This window comes from Saccostrea echinata, unplaced genomic scaffold, assembly GCF_033153115.1.
Source record: "Saccostrea echinata isolate AGI-Se365-2 ecotype Australia unplaced genomic scaffold, CSIRO_AGI_Sech_v1 ptg000002l, whole genome shotgun sequence".
NCBI lineage: Eukaryota > Metazoa > Mollusca > Bivalvia > Ostreida > Ostreidae > Saccostrea > Saccostrea echinata.
Window position 1 is genome coordinate 4,607,858 of NW_026889751.1, and position 20,225 is coordinate 4,628,082.

Sequence of the window (20,225 nt, forward strand, 5' to 3'; positions counted from 1 at the left end):
TAACACTACAATGAATGCTTAAATTTAGAAATTGAATTAAATATACGTACAGTATGCACCCCTCCCCCTTCCCCCATCATGCATTGCCTCGAACCCCTGCACGATTAAAAACTTTTATCTAATTATAATTAACACAATCTAACCCAAGATCTACCTTCCTTTTAAGCATCATAATCTATATCATTTATAGAATTTAACAGTAAAATTGAAAATGTATACATTCTTCAACGTTCAATGATTGGGATGATAGTGGCTTTGTTCATTTCTGAGACGAACTTTGTCTGATGTCCGCGCTCAAGAGAAATTAATTGGAGATCATCATAAAGATCACGATGTAACCTAACTAAAATATATTCTATGCTTTATCATTTATTATGTACAGCATTATGTTACAAATAAGAAAACGACTGCGCGAATTTTAACTTAGACGACAATGACTTTTAATGAACACAACATGATGGATAAACCAAATCATATACCATCACAAAACAAGAAAGAAACGTTCTGTATTCCAGTGGATGACTCTCAGCTTTTTTTAAAAAGCTAAGCCTGTTATGAATTGTGATATGACCCTTGACTTAATGGACTCAAGTATTTCTCGAAAAGACGCGAATGTTATGTCATAAAAGTATATTATTAAGGTATAGGGGGGTCTTTGCTCCATATTTTTTGTAACCAAAAAAAACGTATACTTTCATGCAAACTTTGAGGATTAACTTTCAAAAAAGTGGAGGGAAGACCCACTGATATCGAATAATAGTGTTATAGTATGAGAAAATGACTTTTTTGGCCCGCTTTAGTGTGTTTACGTTTAGGGAATTTTGCAAATTGTAGAGATTTTATATAAAGTATATTTTAATGTTAGATGAAATACCAAGGAAAATTTTGATATAATTGAAATTTAATTTTTGTCACACTGTATACTTTTCGCTCGTCATGTTCACCCATTTTCTCTCATTACAAAAAGTAAACAGTCTGTATGGAGTATATTCAAGTGGGTGCCAATAACACCCGGAACGGAAACGGATTTTAATTTCTGCACACATATAAATCTAATGGTATCCAGACAGGTGCATATAATTAATGCAACGGTCAACATTGCTTGACGACGGGTGATATTCCAAAAAATGTTGACTACGCTGAATTCACGAGTGCAAGTTTCACTGTAATATGTATTTGTACAAAGCATCAGTATAATATAAATATTGTATGTAGTCGAGTGTAACATTGAAAATTTTCACCCCTCGACAACCCAGTCAATCTCGGTCGCGCCTCGAATGACAATAGTTTTCTTAGGATGAAAATTTTCAAAGTTACACTCAACTACAAGCAGCATTTAAACAACATATTTTTTTCCAATCAGTTCCGCGTCTTACCAACACTCGTATCAAGCTGATAAAAAATTGGTAAAAATGTTGTAAATTGACATGGGTTTTTCCCCCGGCCGCTAGAGCTAGCGAAATTGATCGACAAGAAACAGTCGAGTTGTAGAAAGATTTGTTCCCGAAAATAATTGACAATTTTAATGTCAATTTGCAATATTTCTACCTACTTTTATTTGATATCTCATTTGGACAGTAGAAGTGAGCAATGGTTTGTCCCATTTGGGCATTAAAATTGAGCAATGATTTGTCCTTTCCATTCATGATTTCATTTATTTAAAAAGTGCAACACATTATTTTGTTATTTTTTAATTCGTGGATTTTTTCGTCATTTTTTTTCGGTACAAAAAATAATAACAGTTGAATTAGACAATGTCAGTGATTCAGATCTCTACCTTCAGATCTATGCACCATAATGTTCAGTAGCGCGGGTAGCACTTCACGGGACTTTGGCGAAATTAAGATGTTTTAATGGTGGTTTGCACATGAGTACGAATACGATCAATTGAAAATTAGTCTAGAAGCACTTCCTGTGGACAATGGATGGACCAGATTCGTCGTATTCCTGTTTGCTGATCCACATCTGTTGGAAGGTGGATAGAGAAGCAAGGATAGAACCACCGATCCAGACGGAGTATTTCCTCTCTGGTGGAGCAATGATCTTGATCTTCATTGTGCTAGGAGCTAAAGCTGTGATTTCTTTCTGCATACGGTCAGCAATACCGGGATACATGGTTGAACCACCAGATAATACTGTATTAGCGTACAAGTCTTTACGGATATCAACATCACATTTCATGATACTGTTGTATGTGGTTTCATGGATTCCAGAAGATTCCATTCCTAGGAAAGATGGCTGGAACATGGCTTCTGGACATCTGAATCGCTCGTTGCCAATGGTGATGACTTGTCCGTCAGGGAGTTCGTAGCTCTTCTCTAGTGAAGATGATGAAGCAGCAGTTGCCATTTCCTGTTCAAAGTCCAGAGCAACATAGCACAATTTCTCTTTAATGTCTCTGACGATTTCTCTTTCAGCTGTGGTTGTGAAGGAATAACCGCGTTCTGTAAGGATTTTCATGAGGTAGTCTGTCAGATCACGTCCAGCGAGATCCAGTCTCATAATGGCGTGGGGAAGGGCGTATCCCTCGTAGATAGGTACTGTATGGGTGACACCGTCTCCAGAGTCGAGTACAATACCAGTTGTACGACCGGAAGCGTACAGGGAAAGTACAGCCTGGATAGCGACGTACATGGCAGGGGAGTTGAAGGTTTCAAACATGATCTGTGTCATTTTTTCTCTGTTGGCTTTTGGGTTAAGTGGAGCCTCAGTCAAAAGGACGGGGTGTTCCTCTGGGGCCACACGGAGTTCATTGTAGAAGGTGTGATGCCAGATCTTCTCCATGTCGTCCCAGTTTGTGACGATTCCGTGTTCAATGGGGTATTTCAGAGTAAGAATACCTCTCTTGCTCTGGGCCTCGTCTCCAACATAGCTGTCCTTCTGTCCCATACCAACCATAACACCCTATGATGAATAAAATAAAAATTTTGTTTAAAGAAATGAAAATCATTTTAATAAGTTTTAATTTCATCATTATTGTAAATGGGGGATGGGGTGGTGGTTTAACTCTAGCAAAGCCAATAAAACGCATGACTCATGACCTCGCCCCAAGAAGAAAGAAATCAGATTGGCTACTCTACAGCGTTGCCTTATATGGTCATGTTCCATTTCAGTGGTATTTAAAACAATACCTTTCATAGACCTAGCGTCAATATCTATTATAACTGATGAAATGTACCATTTTTTAATTTTTACATTTCCCTCTTAAGTCAACATTTATTAAAATATTCCTCAGTACACCTTTAAGGTGTATAAAATACTAATCGTCTTTGCTGGCGACTTGACCTGTTGACCTCAAGTATTAGCATAAAGCCGGTACACGTGCGACACACTTGCCCAAAGTCGTTTCCTTTCTTTCTCCGTTTTAATTTGTTTCTTTAAAACTGCACGATTTTCGTACCGTTTACAATTAGGGAAGTAATATACCGTTTAAAATCTGAACACCGTTTAAATGTGAAGTAATACAGCGTTAGCCGTAAATCTGGACATAATTTAATTATTAAATTCGATGCACAGTTTTCAACATAATCGAACCAAGTACTATCTTTATATTGAGTTAGAGGTTATCATTAAATTATGAACATGTAGCCATCACAATTTTAATTACAAGCACTTAACTTTAAATACTGGTTTTACAATAAAACATGTATCTACCTGATGTCTGGGGCGTCCAACAATGGAGGGGAAAACGGCCCTAGGGGCATCGTCTCCTGCGAATCCGGCTTTGCACATTCCGGATCCATTGTCGATAACTAAAGCTGCAACATCATCGTCTCCCATTGTGAAAGTTTAAAGAAGAAATTTACTCCTCACGTTCTCTGTCCCACTGTTAGAATTCAAATGTACTGAACGCCTAACGCCACGCGGGTTTTATTCTCTCAATTGATTTTGGCCAGTCAGAACTTTATGCAAATTTCCATATATGGCAATGTCAGTGTATCACGTGAACACAGTTCCAAGAAGTCTAGGTAGCATGCCTATTTATGGTATGACGACGTAACTAGACTTTATTGATCGCTCTAGCTAAAGGCTGCTTAGGTATGCATGGATAATCACGCCCCTGAACGTAAGGGAAGGCTTGTCAAAGATTTGGCCGGTAAGCCGAATAAAGGGTTGTTAGGACTTGTAAACAATGCAGATAAGAAAAAGAACGTACACTAGGGCATTGTCATACAATCCTTACTAGTCAAATACGTCTCTTGTTTTTAAAAAATTGCATTGGAATTTACGTTACGTTACACCTATATAGTTATTAGGTGATTCATTAAAGAAATGCATTAAATTTTTGATAAATGTATAAGTTCGAACTGCGTGGTATATTCTCTTATTCAAAATAAGAAATATGTAATCCTCCGTGTAAAAACATCATTGTTTAAAATTTGTCAGACAATTTGCATTTTTTTTTTTTGGATGTAGAGAGTGCCAAATTCAGTGACATTTAATTCAATTTCACTGAATTGCCCAGTAAAATTTAAAAAGCAAGTAACTTACGCAAGAAAGACTTGTGTACTGTGTATTTTTAAGTACTAGTTATGCAGTGTATATAATTAACTATTACATACTTGAGGATGTCTACGGTATATGGCGCACAGATTTACACTGGCCAACGCCCTCGCTATTGAAGGACATCATAGCTATACAGCGCCAACCCGAATTCACTCTTATAATAAGAGAGAGAGAATGGAGAGAAAGAGAAATGTTACAATGTTTGACCAAGAAGAAAAGGTTGAATTTGACGTTTGAACTTTTACTTTCTCTATAAATGATACACTGAGGCCGTGGCCACTGATCGATTTCTCCACTGACTCACGACATCGTCAGGGCTTTGTCTGTGATATGATTCACACTGACTAGATACAAAAAGCAGTTTTCAAAATATTTGTTATTTATTCTTGTATTGCCTTAATTTACACTTACAATAAGAAATCTAGAAAAATAAAATAATGTGCACCATGTAATTTTTTTTCCATTTGCTCCAGTAAGGTGGGGTCTGCTAGTAATGTAAAAAAGTGACAATTTTCCATCTAAAAAAATTTAATTTTGACGGGTCTAAGCTGTTAAATTTAAGAAGGGGATGGGAGAAGTCGTTCATAATTTAGTATTTCTACTGACATACATTTGTGGAACATCTGAGTCAGCAACATTGCATATTACCGAGGATATTACTTGTAGTATTTCAGTTGATTATTATAATTGGCGCTTTTTTTTTTTTACATAACCTGAAAAAGAACGTCCAAACTTATAACTATTTTAATGTGTTAGAATGTAGGTTAATGCTTCTGTTTGTTATTTGTATGTATGTATATCTTAAAATGCGTCACACAGACGTTGTGCATAAAACAAGCACCTTGCAGGCCGGATTTGCCTCTGAACACATTCTGACGAGGTCAATTCATCATATTTATGATTAATTGTGACGTAAGATGACCCACGGTGACATCAGAGGCCAGGGTATACACATTAATAACATATGTCAGAGAATAAGTATCGATGATAGGTGATTGGTTTTACACCTAATAACAAGACATTATTGATAGCGTACTAGCCACCTGACAAAGTCTAGACCAGCTGTAATAATCATTTAATCAATACTTCTAACAAGTCTAAGATGGGCATTTCAAGGCGTAAAATAATCATATTAATTGTTATCAATCTTATATGAGAATCTCTTTCGATTTCAAGTACAAAGAACCATGTACCGAAGAATTCAAAGTTTTGATTGAAACACTGTATTTATATACTCAAGATGAATTACATGTAGAATAACAAAACATGCTAGTTTGTACTATTACTTAAAATTTCTTTCTCAGTCGTACAATGTATCATACCTAACTGTCGGTTTAATATGTTAATCTTTTCACGTAGAAATTTATATGTGTACATGTAAATACCAATATATATGGTCATTTGTTTAAAAAAATTAAATAAACCATCAAGCAACCCCCCCCCCCCAAAAAAAAACTCCTAGCGGGTAAATTCTTACATGTAATATAAATGTGTGTGTGTTTACTTCTTTTTAATTTGCTGCTTGTTTACATGTATTTATTAATGCTTTCGTAAGAAATTGTGCTGGTTATTAAGGTATTTACTTTGAAACCAGTTGTATTATGTACAGTTGAATGCAATCTGCATCTTTTTCGCCTAGAACAAGTACAGCTTACAATGAAAACCAGATCCGACACAAGCATATATAGCAAGCATATATATTTATTTTAAAAGTGTGAATCTCGACTGTACGAAAGCCCATTGAGCTCATTTTCGTAGGTAACAAAAATATATTTTTCGCGTTATAACGCGTAACTTTCGCGAATAAACGCGAAATTATACATATATAGTCATGTTACTCAGGAACCTGTGATCTTGACTGACAGATAAAAAACATGAACGCGGAGGGGGACTTCTATGAATTTATAAATGACATTTCTTCAGAAGATGTAAAAGAGAAATGATGCGAGAAATAGATAGATTAGTGTTAATTTTGCATTTAATCTCAAACCCTACTAATTAATTAAATGAATATTCCTTTAAAGATTTTCTTGTTTTTCACTTGTTGAATCCAAGAAATTCTGTAGACTACTTTTTTTACTCAGGAAGATCTCCACTCGTTGCTTTCTTTGAATAAATTGTCAATGTTTTCGTAAGTAATGGTATGACCAAATGGTGCAACCTTAAAATACAATGTTGTATTTCTTCAGTGAGTCTATCGGAGATGAAATATTTGATACGAATATTTGTCATCCAATTTTCACATTAGGTTACTCATGTGATGTGACACAATTGTTCCGTGAAATACAAATTTACCTCATTGTTGTCAATTTTCTGAGATCTTTTATTTCAAATTCTATATAGAGTGTTCAATCTAATTAAAATTAGACTTGTATTTTCGCTCCTCTACTACACGCTTCAACACTTGTATTGAACAGCATTGAGAAAGACAAAATGTGACGGCAAAAAAGATTTAGAAAGAGGAAAGACACATTCAATGGCGAGAAAACATAAAATTTCTGCTCGTGATAATCCAAGTTCAAAATAGTCTTTCGTTTTTCACTGTAATGAATAAACTAGATCATTAAAAAGTAAAACAAACTGTAGACTTATGCAAATGACTCTGTTTTACAGGGAAAGTTTCGCGTTTATTCGCGAAAGTTACGCGTTATAACGCGAAAGTTACGCGTTTATTCGCGAAAGTTTCGCGTTATAACGCGAAAAATATATTTTTTTATCTACGAAAATGAGCTCAATGGGCTTTCGTACGACTGCATGAATAGGAGTAGGTAAGGAGAAAAAATAAGTATGCGCTAGACAGTGTTATATATATATATATATATATATATATATATATATATATATATATATATATATATTCTTTACTAACATTTGTGGACTTAATTTGTTTTCAAAGACCTGAAATTGGCGTTATTAGATTTTAAAGAAAAAAGGTCATAAACACATGCACGAAACATTCTTCAATGACTTTATGTGAACTCGCATATTAAGTATTCTAAATATATGATAAATAGAATACTACACACTGAAATCCATTAAGTCCTCAGATGTTAGTAAAGAATTACTTTACATGTATCTTTAAATAAAATCAAGTTAATTAACTTTTAAACTTTAAACAAACGTTACTCCCGGTTTGATATGGATTTTTGCCCACCGGTCCGAAACGTGATATGGATTTTCGGACCGCTCCTTGATATGGGGTATCGCACAGTGCAGAATCGATATATTTACTACTAAGTATATGATAAATGTATATTATTCATTTTTTTCATTATTTTATGAGCATTTTACTAAGGCGCTTCAAAATAATTGATGTTACTCATTGGAGACGTAATGACGTTGTGTACACGTACGTCAAATTTAGTTTTCAACCATTCTTAAAATTACTCTAATACATGTAACCTTAATAACACATATAAACTTGTGAAATATTTGATATCTTATTCCAAGCTACTAGCTTGTGAATATATTCCCTTGTAGAAAAGTTGCTTTTGTTTTTACATGTGAACAATTCTAGTCAAATCCAGTAATTTAGGGAAAGGGGGGGGGGGGGCGCTAGACAGGTGCTAGGAACGGATTATATTCAATAGAAAATATAACACCTGTCCAATTTCACACTGAGCATTCTTTTATATTTAATATTCTAGCTCAATTGATAAAAAATATAAAGCACTTGTACATTAAAACATAAAAACTACGCACATGTTCCGAGGAAAGGGGAGATCCAAATCAAATAAAACCCCATGTATTCTCTGTATGACCGATGAATTCGAATGGATATTAAAGTTAAACATTCAAACACGCCATGATGTGAAAAATTGTTTTAAAAAGTTTATTCCATATATAAACAAGGGATCCAGGGGCCCGTTTTACAAAAGAACTTACGACTAAGACCAAAATTTAATTCTGCTAATAATTTTCTAATTTATATCAAATAGAAAATGGTTTTAATCTTATTAAAAGGTATGTAGAAAGATACTTTCATCTAGCAATTTTAAACAGAATCATTAAATTTTGCAAAATTTTACAATCAACTGAAGTTTTTGGTCTTAGTCGTAAGTTCTTTTGTAAAACAGGCCCCAGGGCCTTAACGGTCATCTGAATATAATAAAACAATTTAGAGGATCCATAGAGCTTTGTTGCCCAAAAGTAAGAGAAATAGGATGATAAGGATAAAAAATAATTAGTCTAGTATTCAGTAACAACTCATAAACTAAGTTCGAATCTATCACCCATTTAACACTGTCACCATGCAGACTATTTACAAACTTCTGTACTTATTGTTAACCCCATATTGTAACCTTTCACATTGACCTCTCTTGATCTTATTAATAAGATAAGTTATTTTTGTCTCATTTTTTATTTATCTATTATTTACAAGTCTATCATTAAAACCATGAAAGCACTTTTTGTATTAAACATAGAAAATTTTTGCATAAATTTCTTATTCTATTAACCTTTCAGACACATTATTTACAGTGATTAATTATCAAAAGTGAATGGCAAAGGGGAATAACTTCTTTCAGTAGAATACAAATTCATAGAGCCGTGGCCAGGACCAGAACTCTTGACCAAATGGTCCAGATGTTCAAAAATCTGGTAAAAATATCCTTGCTTATTAAAACTTTTACTCTGTTAGTCTGTTTGCCTCCTTTATTCCCAGGAACAGAGAAGAAATAATGCATTTTTACTACAGATTCAACACTGACAGCCCTTTCCTGACACCAGAACCCATGACCCAGGGTCATGAAATTCTTATATTTAAAAGAGGTACTCTCACCATAATAGCAATGCACATAGTTGAAGATTATTCAAATAATTAACACATAACTATACGATTTGTTTATCTGCTCATCATTAAGGAGTAGACAGGATAATTTAATAAAATCAATGTATTTTCACTATATTATCAATAGAACCCCACCCTTATACCAGATCTAGAACATCTGACCCAGAGACCATGACACTCACAATTCTGAAAAAAAAAACCACTCTTACTCATCATAACTAAACACTTAGTTTCTTTGCTTTATAACCGGGAGCAGTAAAGAATATTTTCAAATAAATTATGCTTTTTCACTTAATAATCAATAGAGCCCCCCTTTCATTAGAACCCCAACCCTGAGGCCATGAATTTCACAATTTTGGATAAGGCATCCTTGCTTATGATAACCATGCACTCACTTTTATTTTAAATAATACCCAGAGAAAAAGCAGAGAAAAAGATCTTCAAAGAAATAATGCATTTTTACTATATAATCAGTTGAGCCCGCCCTAAAACCAGAACCCCTGAACCAGGGGCCATGAAATTTACAATTTTGTAAGATGCATCCTTGCTCATCATAACTATGTACTTAATTAGTTTGTTTAATAACCAGGAACAGAGAAGAAGATTTTCAAAGAATTATGCATTTTCACTATATAATTAATAAAGCTTCGCCCTTACACCAGAACCTCTGACCCTGGGGATAATTTTTTTCTTTATAAACAGGGGGAGAAGAAAAGATTTTTAAAGAATTCATGTATTTTCACTATATGATCGATAGAGCCCCGCCCGAATACCAGAGCCCCTGATCCAGGGGCCAAGATATTCACAATTTTGAAAGAGGTGCCCTTGCTCGTCATAACTATTTTAAAATTTGGTTTATCTGCTCTAAGATTTTCAAAGAAATAATGCACTTCAAAATAATCAATAGATCCTTCTCCTGCAGAACCCCTCACACTGGGGTCACAAATTCCACAAAGAGGCACCATTGATCATCATAACAATACACCTAGTTTATCTGCTTTATATACAGGGGCAGAGAACGTTTTCAAAGATTTTATATAATCATTAAATCTCCACCCTAACTCCAGAACCCCTGACCCTGGGGCCATGAATTTCACAATTTTGGTAGAGGGCTCAATGCTTATTACAATCATGCCAACAGTTTGACTGCTTGATATCCAGGAGTAAAGAAGATTTTAAAGATTGCACTCATTTGATGGATTTGGCCCCATCCTTAAGGCCCGGGGGACCATGGCATTGAGAATTTTTTGTTCCTTTTCACTCATAGATTTTCTATGCCAAAATTGGTTAAAATTGATTCAGGGGTTGCAGAGAATAAGCTGAAAATGTTCAAATGTAAACGCACGACAACATACCTGCGTGACTCAGGTGACCTAAAAACAGATAGCAATAGGTCACCTGAGTGACTCGGGTGACCTAAAAAATATAAATTAAAGAAATCTGTTTTATATTTCCAAGTGCATTTTCTTTTGAATACTCCAAAAATTGTTTAATTAAGGTTACGTTGTCCACACAATTCTATAATTTCTTCGCCTGCCTTATTTATGGAGTAGAAACAGGAAAAAGAGCACATAATGAAGTCTAAGAATTGTCTTATGAAAGTTTATTCTGTATATGATCATGAAAATTGATACTTTTTGTCAATTTATTTCTTTTTACAAGTTGTTTGTTTATTGTTTAACATCCTCTCGAGAATTTTTCACTTTTATGGAGACGCCACCACTTGCTGGTGGAGAGCTGCAAATTTTGACCTATACTCGGCACTTAGGGCTATTGAGCAGTGAGGAATCTTTTTCGTGCCAGCACCTACTGCGACATGGGACCTCGGTTTAAACGGTCTCATCCGAAGGACAGGTCTCCACGTCCCACAATGGGATTCGAACCCGCGACGTAAGGATCAACTCCTTACTCCGCGACTCTAGAGCGAAACTCTCTAACCACTGCGCCACGCGGGCGACCTTTTTACAAGTAAATCACACTTTATCAAAGAATTATAAATGCTTCTTTTGATCAATTTTTCTTTTTTTCCCCATTTTCTAACTTTAATTGAAACTGTTTAATTTCAAACGTTTCTCCCTTCTCGACGCTATTAGTATCTGACAATTTCGTAACTGTTTGGTAGATGAAACCTTTCTACTATAATTATTAATTCTGAGACGTTTGTTGCTTTCGGAAGTTTTACTGTTACAAAAAGTTTTTTGGGAAAATGCTCGAGGTCTTCTAAGTAGTTGAATATGACAAAATACAAATTGAGCTTTTTAAAAAAGTTTTGCCGTCTTTAGCAACAACCTTAAACAGTAAACTGACATACTATTTCAGACCGTATAATTAATGAGTACTGTCGTTCTTGGTTCTATACATCTTCAACAGCTTTTTATAGACATTAATTAACCCTTCCATATCACGAAGGAGAAAAGAGTAAACACAAATTTCAATACTTGCATGCAAAAAAGGAGAAAATTCCGTTAACCATGAAAATATATATAAAAAAAAAAAAACCTTAGTAATCGTTGCTATTAAAAGTTAAAGTGTCAGTTTCATTTAATGCAATTTTCTTTTGTTTGTTTTGTCGATATTTTTAAAGATTGAAAATTTTCAAAATTGTTAAGTCGTAAGAAAATTAGATCACCAGATATTTATCTCCCTTGCCTTGAACAGCATTTCAACGAATGAAATATTGAAAATTTTCACATCATGCATTTTCTACTAATGACAGAAGAGAGAAGTACACAGTCCGAACACTGTAAAAAAGATATAACGTCTTCCAAGGAAGACGGTAATTAATTCAGTCAGTAAAAATCATTTTCCCCTTGGGCGAAACCCTAAGGGGATATGATTTTACTTGGCGGAATAAACATTAAATCATATTCAACTACTTGGAATAAATCATCATATCACGCAATTATGTGTAAAGATATGAACATACGGTTTATAATATTTTGAGACGCAGCTTTTAAAATATATAACCCGAGAAGTATTAAAATATATACTTTTTTCAATGGGTGACACAGTAACTCTCTGGTCGTCCATTCCAGTTTCCTCCTGCAGACCAGCGAGCTACAGATCTACAGCTACAAAGTTGCTCGCGTACATGAATCTCCGTCTCGTTTTTTCGTTGAAATCATCACTCGTGCTCTTATTTTTCATCTTTCCCTTAATGTAGATTTCTTGATTGTCTTTGTTGTATATATATACATAATTATAAAAGAATTCTAGCTTTAAAAATAAATAGGATATGTATGAAATCTATTACCATTACATGTATATCGTATAATTATTCAATACATCCAAGGCGCGGATCCAGGGATTTTTTCAAGGGGTGGAGGGGTCCATCCCAGTCAAAAAATTTCCAACCCAGAAATTTCTTGACAAAAAAAAAGCAAAAAAAAAAAAAAAAACAAAAAAAACAAAAAAAAACAAAAAAAAAAAAACAACAACAACAACAACAACGTAAAATCCATTTCCCAAACGCGAAAAAAAACCTATTTCGTTGTGGCGGTGGATAGTGGGGTCCTTGTTTTCTGTGGGAGGGGGTTCCAAAGTCATTTTTTATTTCCTTCGTTACATACTTTTAATAGCTCTGCAAATTTCAGGGGGAGGGGGGTTAATCATTGAGCATATAATTTCAAGAATATTGTTTCTTTGTAGCATAAACCATCGTGCAATTCAACCCAATCAATGGTCAGTTTTGACATTCAAAGGAAAATAAAAACATTTTGGCTAGTTAAACCGGGTTCGCAGGACAATATTATTTTAACGATATCACGTTCTATCTATAGTTTGTAAAATTGAAATAAATCATTATTTCTAGTCTGTTTTAGTAAAACAATTACAAACATTTAAAACTAAAAATAAAAAATGAAAACAGAGCCACACAGAAGTGACAGACAGGAACATTATCACACGTGACGAGTGCATGGCCATCGTTCCTAGTGCTAAAAATATATATCTTCTTGGAAGCATTTAGCTGCCGATATGTAGATCGCTGGTCTGAAAAATTGGGATACACGACCAGAGAGCTATAGTGCCACCCACTGGAATAGTGTATACATGTATATATTGTCCATAAAAGAGTGCGCTATTCCTATACTTATTTCTCCCTGTGATTACAGGCCCGTAGGAAGAAATTTCACTTTGAGGGGGCACAACCATACATTTTCAGTTGAGGGGGCACTATCGACTACCAAAATTCCTTGACAAGCAAAAAAAAAAAGTGTCATCAGACGTTATTATTGAGGGAGCACAAGCATACAGTAGCTATGTTTTCTATAGTATTCTATATATCGGCAAAATTATTGGGGTGCACGCCCCCCCCCCCCGGTTCCTACGGCCATGGTTTAAACTGCGATCTCAAATATACATGTACTGTGTCTTCCTGATATGTCCTTTTACTATTTCCACATAAAAACATTCCCCATCACTGTTGTTAATACAGGTAGCCCTCCTGGGCCTGAAATTGAGACCATCGAAAATTTCGCCTATTTATACTGACATTTTAGATGGCAAGACAATTTTTTTTCAAAAGTTATGTCCCTTGACCGCCAAGCGAAAGAATTCTGGCCTTTGTAACTTTCAGGCTTGTAACTTTCTCTTTTGACTTAAAAATAATTGTTGGATCTTGTTTTTTGATTGCCTCAGGATAGGGTAACCCATACACTGAAAGAATTTTTTTAACAGTGAATTTAAATTTATCGCAGCATGTCCAACTGTTTGGTAGTGTAAAGCAAATTAGGCGCTTGGTCTCATGATGGTATATTTTCAGATTTGTGCATTGTGTGTTTTTCTTTGTCCAAATACTCTCATTTGAATAGAAATCAAAAATCGCTGAAATTAGAATTTTTTAAAATTATAATATTTTTGTATATAAAAAGGCCCAAGGTTCGCAACTAGCCATCTTGGATTTCAGGGAGTGCCTTGGTTTACACTTGATTTTATTTAATATCTACACTTTTCCTACCGTTGTCGGGTGAGATCTAGCCTTAAAATGATGGAATAACTCCCTCCTATAGCGTCTGTCGATTTGCACCTGTCTTAAAAAAACATCCTCGATACCTAGCACTGAAACTGGAAGCAACGGAGAGTAAACTAAAGCAACGGAAGTGATGATTTCTAACTGTGTAAAGTGTAGAGGCTTCCGGGAATTACACGGAAAGTGTAGAGAGGTCAGAAACCGCGCCAAACTTGTTCCGTGCAATTCCGGAATGCCTCTACACTTTCATGTAGTTAGAAATCATTACTTCCGTTGCTTAAGTCAAGGGCAAACTTTTGAAAACTTCTCTGAATTCTAATTGTTTTTTACACAATAATATTTTATATAAGTTTATTTTGTTGTATGTTTTAACAATTAAACAGAATTGTATATATAGATGTTCATCTGGATTACGTTTCATTATCGGGCGCAGCAGCGGCCGATCTATTTGTGGTTGTGTTAGAATGTGCACATGGGGAAATGAGACGTCATTTTTTCATTGCTTTGTTGTAATAAATCCTTACTGATAACATACATAGAATTTACGAAAAAAAAGTTTTTAAAAAATTGCGATAACTAAGTCTAAATGGTTATTATAATGATTCTATTTGTTTTTCATTTCTCGTCAGATATTCATTAATTTAATGATTTTTCAAAAAGGTTGTTTCATGAACTGCTCCCCAACATAGGCGTGCGTAAAATATAAAACAAAACGTATTGAGTTTCCGGATATGGATTACAGTGCCTAAATTACCTTAATTGGAATAAGAAGTGAATTTTGTTTTCATTACACTGCAGTTGCAAGTGACACAATAATTTTTTTTTCCTGCACTACATACATATCTATCACAACACTGGTCAGTATTATCACGTGACAGATCCATGGTATCAACACGTGAAGTTTGTACGTCCTTTTTGTCAGTATTCAGACATTCATAATCATATTATTTTAGATATTTGTTGCATTTCCTTGAATCAAATAATTTGATGATAATACATTCATATGCTTTATCTCAGTCCGATTGTAATGAATTTATTTAATTCTCAGGATAAATATTTAACAGTTTATCATTAAAAATTAAAGTGAAAAAAAATTGCACAGAAAAGATAAAGTGTAAAAATGTATCATATACTTTTCTACTTGGATTTTTTTCCTTTGGACTCATTCTTGTGGTAATACTTAAAAATGATAAATTTATTTTTGCGGCTGATTTGATGCTTTGCATCAATTAACTTGTTTCTATTGTATTCAAATAACGGATTGTATGGCGGCTTCAAAGAGAAATAATTTAAAAACTTAGGTCAATTAAACGCTCTTTTTCAGAATTTATGTGTTAACTCATGTAACTCATAAAGGATGACTGCACTTAACGCCTGTTTTTGGGTCCTTTTCGATTGCTTCTGTTGCTTTTATATCTAAATCTTATTTCACTTTTGTATGTTTATGAAAGAATCCTGTCAATTTGGAACCAAATTTAAATCTTAAAATGATTTTAGACTGTGATACAATAAAATGATTCAATGTTTTTTGTCCTTGCTGCTTTTCAAATATAGTGAATTTACACTTACCTGCCCTTGATTGAACATTAGATATGCAAGAGAGGTGGGGCTAACATTGTAAGAATGGGTCTAAAATTAGACTTGATAAATAACAATGACATGTTTGGAAAAAAGAACGTGATCACTCTTTCCAATCTCCCTCTCCATTCTGTGTGGCACAAATACACTTCTGACAAAGGTTTCAAAACGAAATTAACAATATGAGCACGTTAATGTGATTAAAGCAGATTTTATATCAATGCCAGATGACTTAACGTGTTCGAACACAATGTCCTAGTTAGCACATAACATGCTACCTTACAAGTCACGTGACGGAATCTAGTATTCACAAAGTTACCTGAGGTAAGAAATCACGTGGTGAATTATAATATTCAACAAGTCACAATCCTTGGTTACAACACAGAAAACGAATGTAAGAAGAAGCAGTTTTTTCTCTTTTTAACCATGAGCGCATATTTGTCTATTAATCTCCTTTTGGCACATTGTTATTTATGCAAATATACAACTACTGTTAAACGTAGAACAATAGACAAACATGCGCTGACTATATATAAAGTCAGTAAAAAAGTGGGCGTCCTCATTATCGAACGGAGATTCAAGAAATTGTGATGACCCCTGCCTTTGAAAACAGATTCAAACTTCGTAAATACACACTTTTATTAAACGTAATTACATAAAGTTGTAGATTGGATTTTGACCATTCTTGCAATGAAAAGAAAAATGCTTGTTTTGAAAGTTTATTTTGTCGCAAATTTCACATGTCCTTAAGTGCAGTCATCCTTTACACAAAAGTGTTTCGCACATTTATTCAGTTTCTGAATAAAAAGCATGAGTTAACACATCGATATAAAATTCTGAAAAAGAACGTTTCATCCTGTGTTGACAACCTGATCTATCTAGTACATGTAAATGCTGGTGACGTCGGTGTTCAAAATATACATAAAGTTTGAATACATAACACAAGAACATGTATATTTTAACTTTCAAGCTATACAATAGTGTTATATGATTGGATAACTCCTATCTCTCTGATTGACAGATCCAAAATTGTTGAAACCATACCAAATAATTGTTGAAACCATACCAAATAATGTTCACCTGCACGAGACCTTCATTCGACTTCACTCGACATATCATTTAGGACTTCTGAGTTTTTATTTAAATCGCATCAAAAGTAGGTAAAAAAAATTGTACTCCTCAGGTGGCTAAATCATCGTATTGACCTCAGAATAGCAATAATTGTACATGTACATTATTCTTTTGATCCAGAGAGTATAAGAAACAAGAAGTCGCAGAATTTGCCATTAACAATTATTTTTCTTCATAGAAAAAAATACAAGAATAAAAGTATCAAAGTTTAAAATTTTATTTGAATTCAAGAAATGAAACAGTAGTACAAAGTTCTAGTACATAAAACAAACGATTACACACACATAAACCTGATCTATTCAAACATTCCATAACACAGCTGAATATTCCGATCACAGTTCATTTGATGAAATAGCGGTACTCTCGCAGTCAAAACAAATAAATGTCTGACAGGGACTACAAAGCGAGAGGGATCTTAGACTAGAAAGTTATATTAAAACCTAATTAATGTCTATCTAGAAACACTTCCTGTGGACAATGGATGGACCAGATTCGTCGTATTCCTGTTTGCTGATCCACATCTGTTGGAAGGTGGATAGAGAAGCAAGGATAGAACCACCGATCCAGACGGAGTATTTCCTCTCTGGTGGAGCAATGACCTTGATCTTCATTGTTTGTGGTGCAAGGGAGGTGACTTCCTTCTGCATTCTGTCGGCAATACCAGGGAACATGGTGGTACCACCAGACAAGACAATATTAGCGTACAAGTCTTTACGGATATCGACATCACATTTCATGATGCTGTTGTATGATGTTTCATGGATACCAGAAGATTCCATTCCAAGGAAAGATGGCTGGAACATGGCTTCTGGACATCTGAATCGCTCGTTGCCAATAGTGATGACCTGTCCGTCAGGGAGTTCATAGCTCTTCTCTAGGGCTGAAGAAGATGCAGCTGTTGCCATTTCCTGTTCGAAATCCAGAGCAACATAGCACAATTTCTCTTTAATGTCTCTGACGATTTCTCTTTCAGCTGTGGTTGTGAAGGAATAACCACGTTCTGTGAGGATTTTCATTAGGTAATCTGTCAGATCACGTCCAGCGAGATCCAGTCTCATAATGGCGTGAGGGAGGGCGTATCCCTCGTAGATGGGTACTGTATGAGAAACACCGTCTCCAGAGTCGAGTACAATACCAGTTGTACGACCGGAAGCGTACAGGGAAAGTACAGCCTGGATAGCGACGTACATGGCGGGGGAGTTGAAGGTTTCGAACATGATCTGTGTCATCTTTTCTCTGTTGGCCTTTGGGTTAAGTGGAGCCTCGGTCAGAAGGACGGGGTGTTCCTCTGGGGCCACACGGAGTTCATTGTAGAAGGTGTGATGCCAGATCTTCTCCATGTCATCCCAGTTTGTGACGATTCCGTGTTCAATGGGGTATTTCAGGGTGAGGATACCTCTCTTGCTCTGGGCCTCGTCTCCAACATAGCTGTCCTTCTGTCCCATACCAACCATAACACCCTGAAATATGCAAAGACAGACAATAAGTCTTTATGTTTATTTGTACAATTATAGTATTTGTGTGTGTGTATTCAGCTTGGAAGAAGTTCTCAGTAGCTGCAATGTTACCTTAATTATTAGCAATTTCAAAGCTTTCCTTTTCATGAACTCCATTTAAGATGATTTAAGATGTAAAGAGGGACCAGGAGTGAGTTCATTTAATCTTTGATAAATTACTTTGATCTACTGATTTTCAACTATATTTCATTTTTTATTTCAGTCGACAGTTGTAAAGATCGCCTGTCATAAATTGACGTTACGAGGAAAGCCATGGTCAAATTTTAACTTTTGCAACTAATATATATACTCCAACTTCGACTCAGAAGATAGATTTACTCTCGGGGAACCTAAATCTTGCTACTCTTTGATATGTTGTAATGGCCCCTCAATCGACTAAAAATAGCTTTTGTTTAGTTACTTCACATGAATTGCCTTTGAAGCTGCTTTGTTGCATTTATGCTAAGCACCAGAATTAAGAGGACCCATATCTAATTTACACAAGGAAGAAAAAGAAAGCGTGCCGAATTCATAATCCCGGAAGTTGAATTTACTAGAAAACAGGAAGGGTGTAGTCGATACAAGGATGAAATCCATTACAAGGAAGATTTTTTTATGATTTAAAGTCGAAAGGTTTATATATAATCAATCCAAATAGTTCTTTTAGATTTTACAGATAAATTAATTTGAAAATATCAACATTTTGTTATAATGATGCATGTCTGATCTTTTGAGCCCCCTCGGCACTCCTTTGAGGACGAGAAAGGGGGGGGTATTATCCCGATTTGTTTCTTCAGATTTGAAAAATTCTTATTACTATGATAGAGTACCAAACAAGTAGGATTGTTTCAATTGAAACATTAAATCACTCTGAGATTTTACATAATATTCAGGCATCAGATAGAGATTTCAAATCATTGGAACTAATCAAGGTTTTTAAACGGTTTAAAAAGTGAAACTGTTGCAGATATAAATGTCTGATTTATACTGCAAAGAAAAAATAAATAAAGTAATCACTTAGTCCATATAAGATTTGAAGAATGCACAAGTTAATTTTATCTTTCAAAAATTTAATATGACTTTAACTACAGTTTAAAGAAGGTTATACCTGATGCCTGGGGCGTCCAACGATAGAGGGGAACACAGCCCTGGGGGCATCGTCTCCGGCGAATCCGGCCTTGCACATTCCGGATCCATTGTCGACAACTAAAGCTGCAACATCTTCATCTCCCATTTTGTAATATGAAGGTAGATCAACTATCCAGACAAGTTAGAAGTGGTGAACTGAGATCGGTCTCTCGCAGTGTAGTGGGTTGAGGTATCTGACTTTAAAATTTATATGGTGCGAAAATGCACGTGACCTTTGTACAAAATATATCTCCTTATATGGACATGTAGAACTACATGCTCTCGCACTCTTCAGTTGTTCATCCACTAACGGAAATCGCTGGATGAATCCTTTACGAGTTTGCGTCCGGGTTTGCTTAAATTTGTTGTGTAAAATCTTGTTGACGTTGCATTTGTTTAATAACAACTCTCTTCGTTTCTACTTGTACATGTAGACAAATAACTGAACTTGAAGTAAACATGTACATGTAGATATAATAAATATGGGCCATATATGGTTTCTGTTTATTTAAGATTATAATGAAAGTGAAGAAATGCCAACAGAATGCAATACACCCGACAATATACGTGGAAATCTAAAGGCTGCAAACATTATACCCAATTTTCTTTTTTCTGTAGAAGATATGGT

At 34.9% G+C, this 20,225-nt stretch overlaps 2 protein-coding genes across 2 annotated transcripts in view; one reads left to right on the forward strand and one right to left on the reverse strand.

Annotated features, from left to right (window-relative positions):
• Positions 1-20,225, forward strand: part of LOC133205673 (actin, cytoplasmic-like) — a 222,067-nt gene that overhangs the window by 85,236 nt on the left and 116,606 nt on the right. The window lies entirely within an intron of this gene.
• LOC133205707 (actin-like) lies at positions 1,676-19,793 on the reverse strand. The gene is made up of 3 exons (XM_061341571.1): positions 19,578-19,793; positions 17,692-18,433; positions 1,676-2,639 (listed from the first exon to the last, which is right to left on the reverse strand). Exons 1-3 carry the CDS (start codon positions 19,701-19,703, stop codon positions 1,900-1,902), a joined length of 1,608 nt encoding a protein of 535 aa, XP_061197555.1. The 5' UTR covers positions 19,704-19,793; the 3' UTR covers positions 1,676-1,899.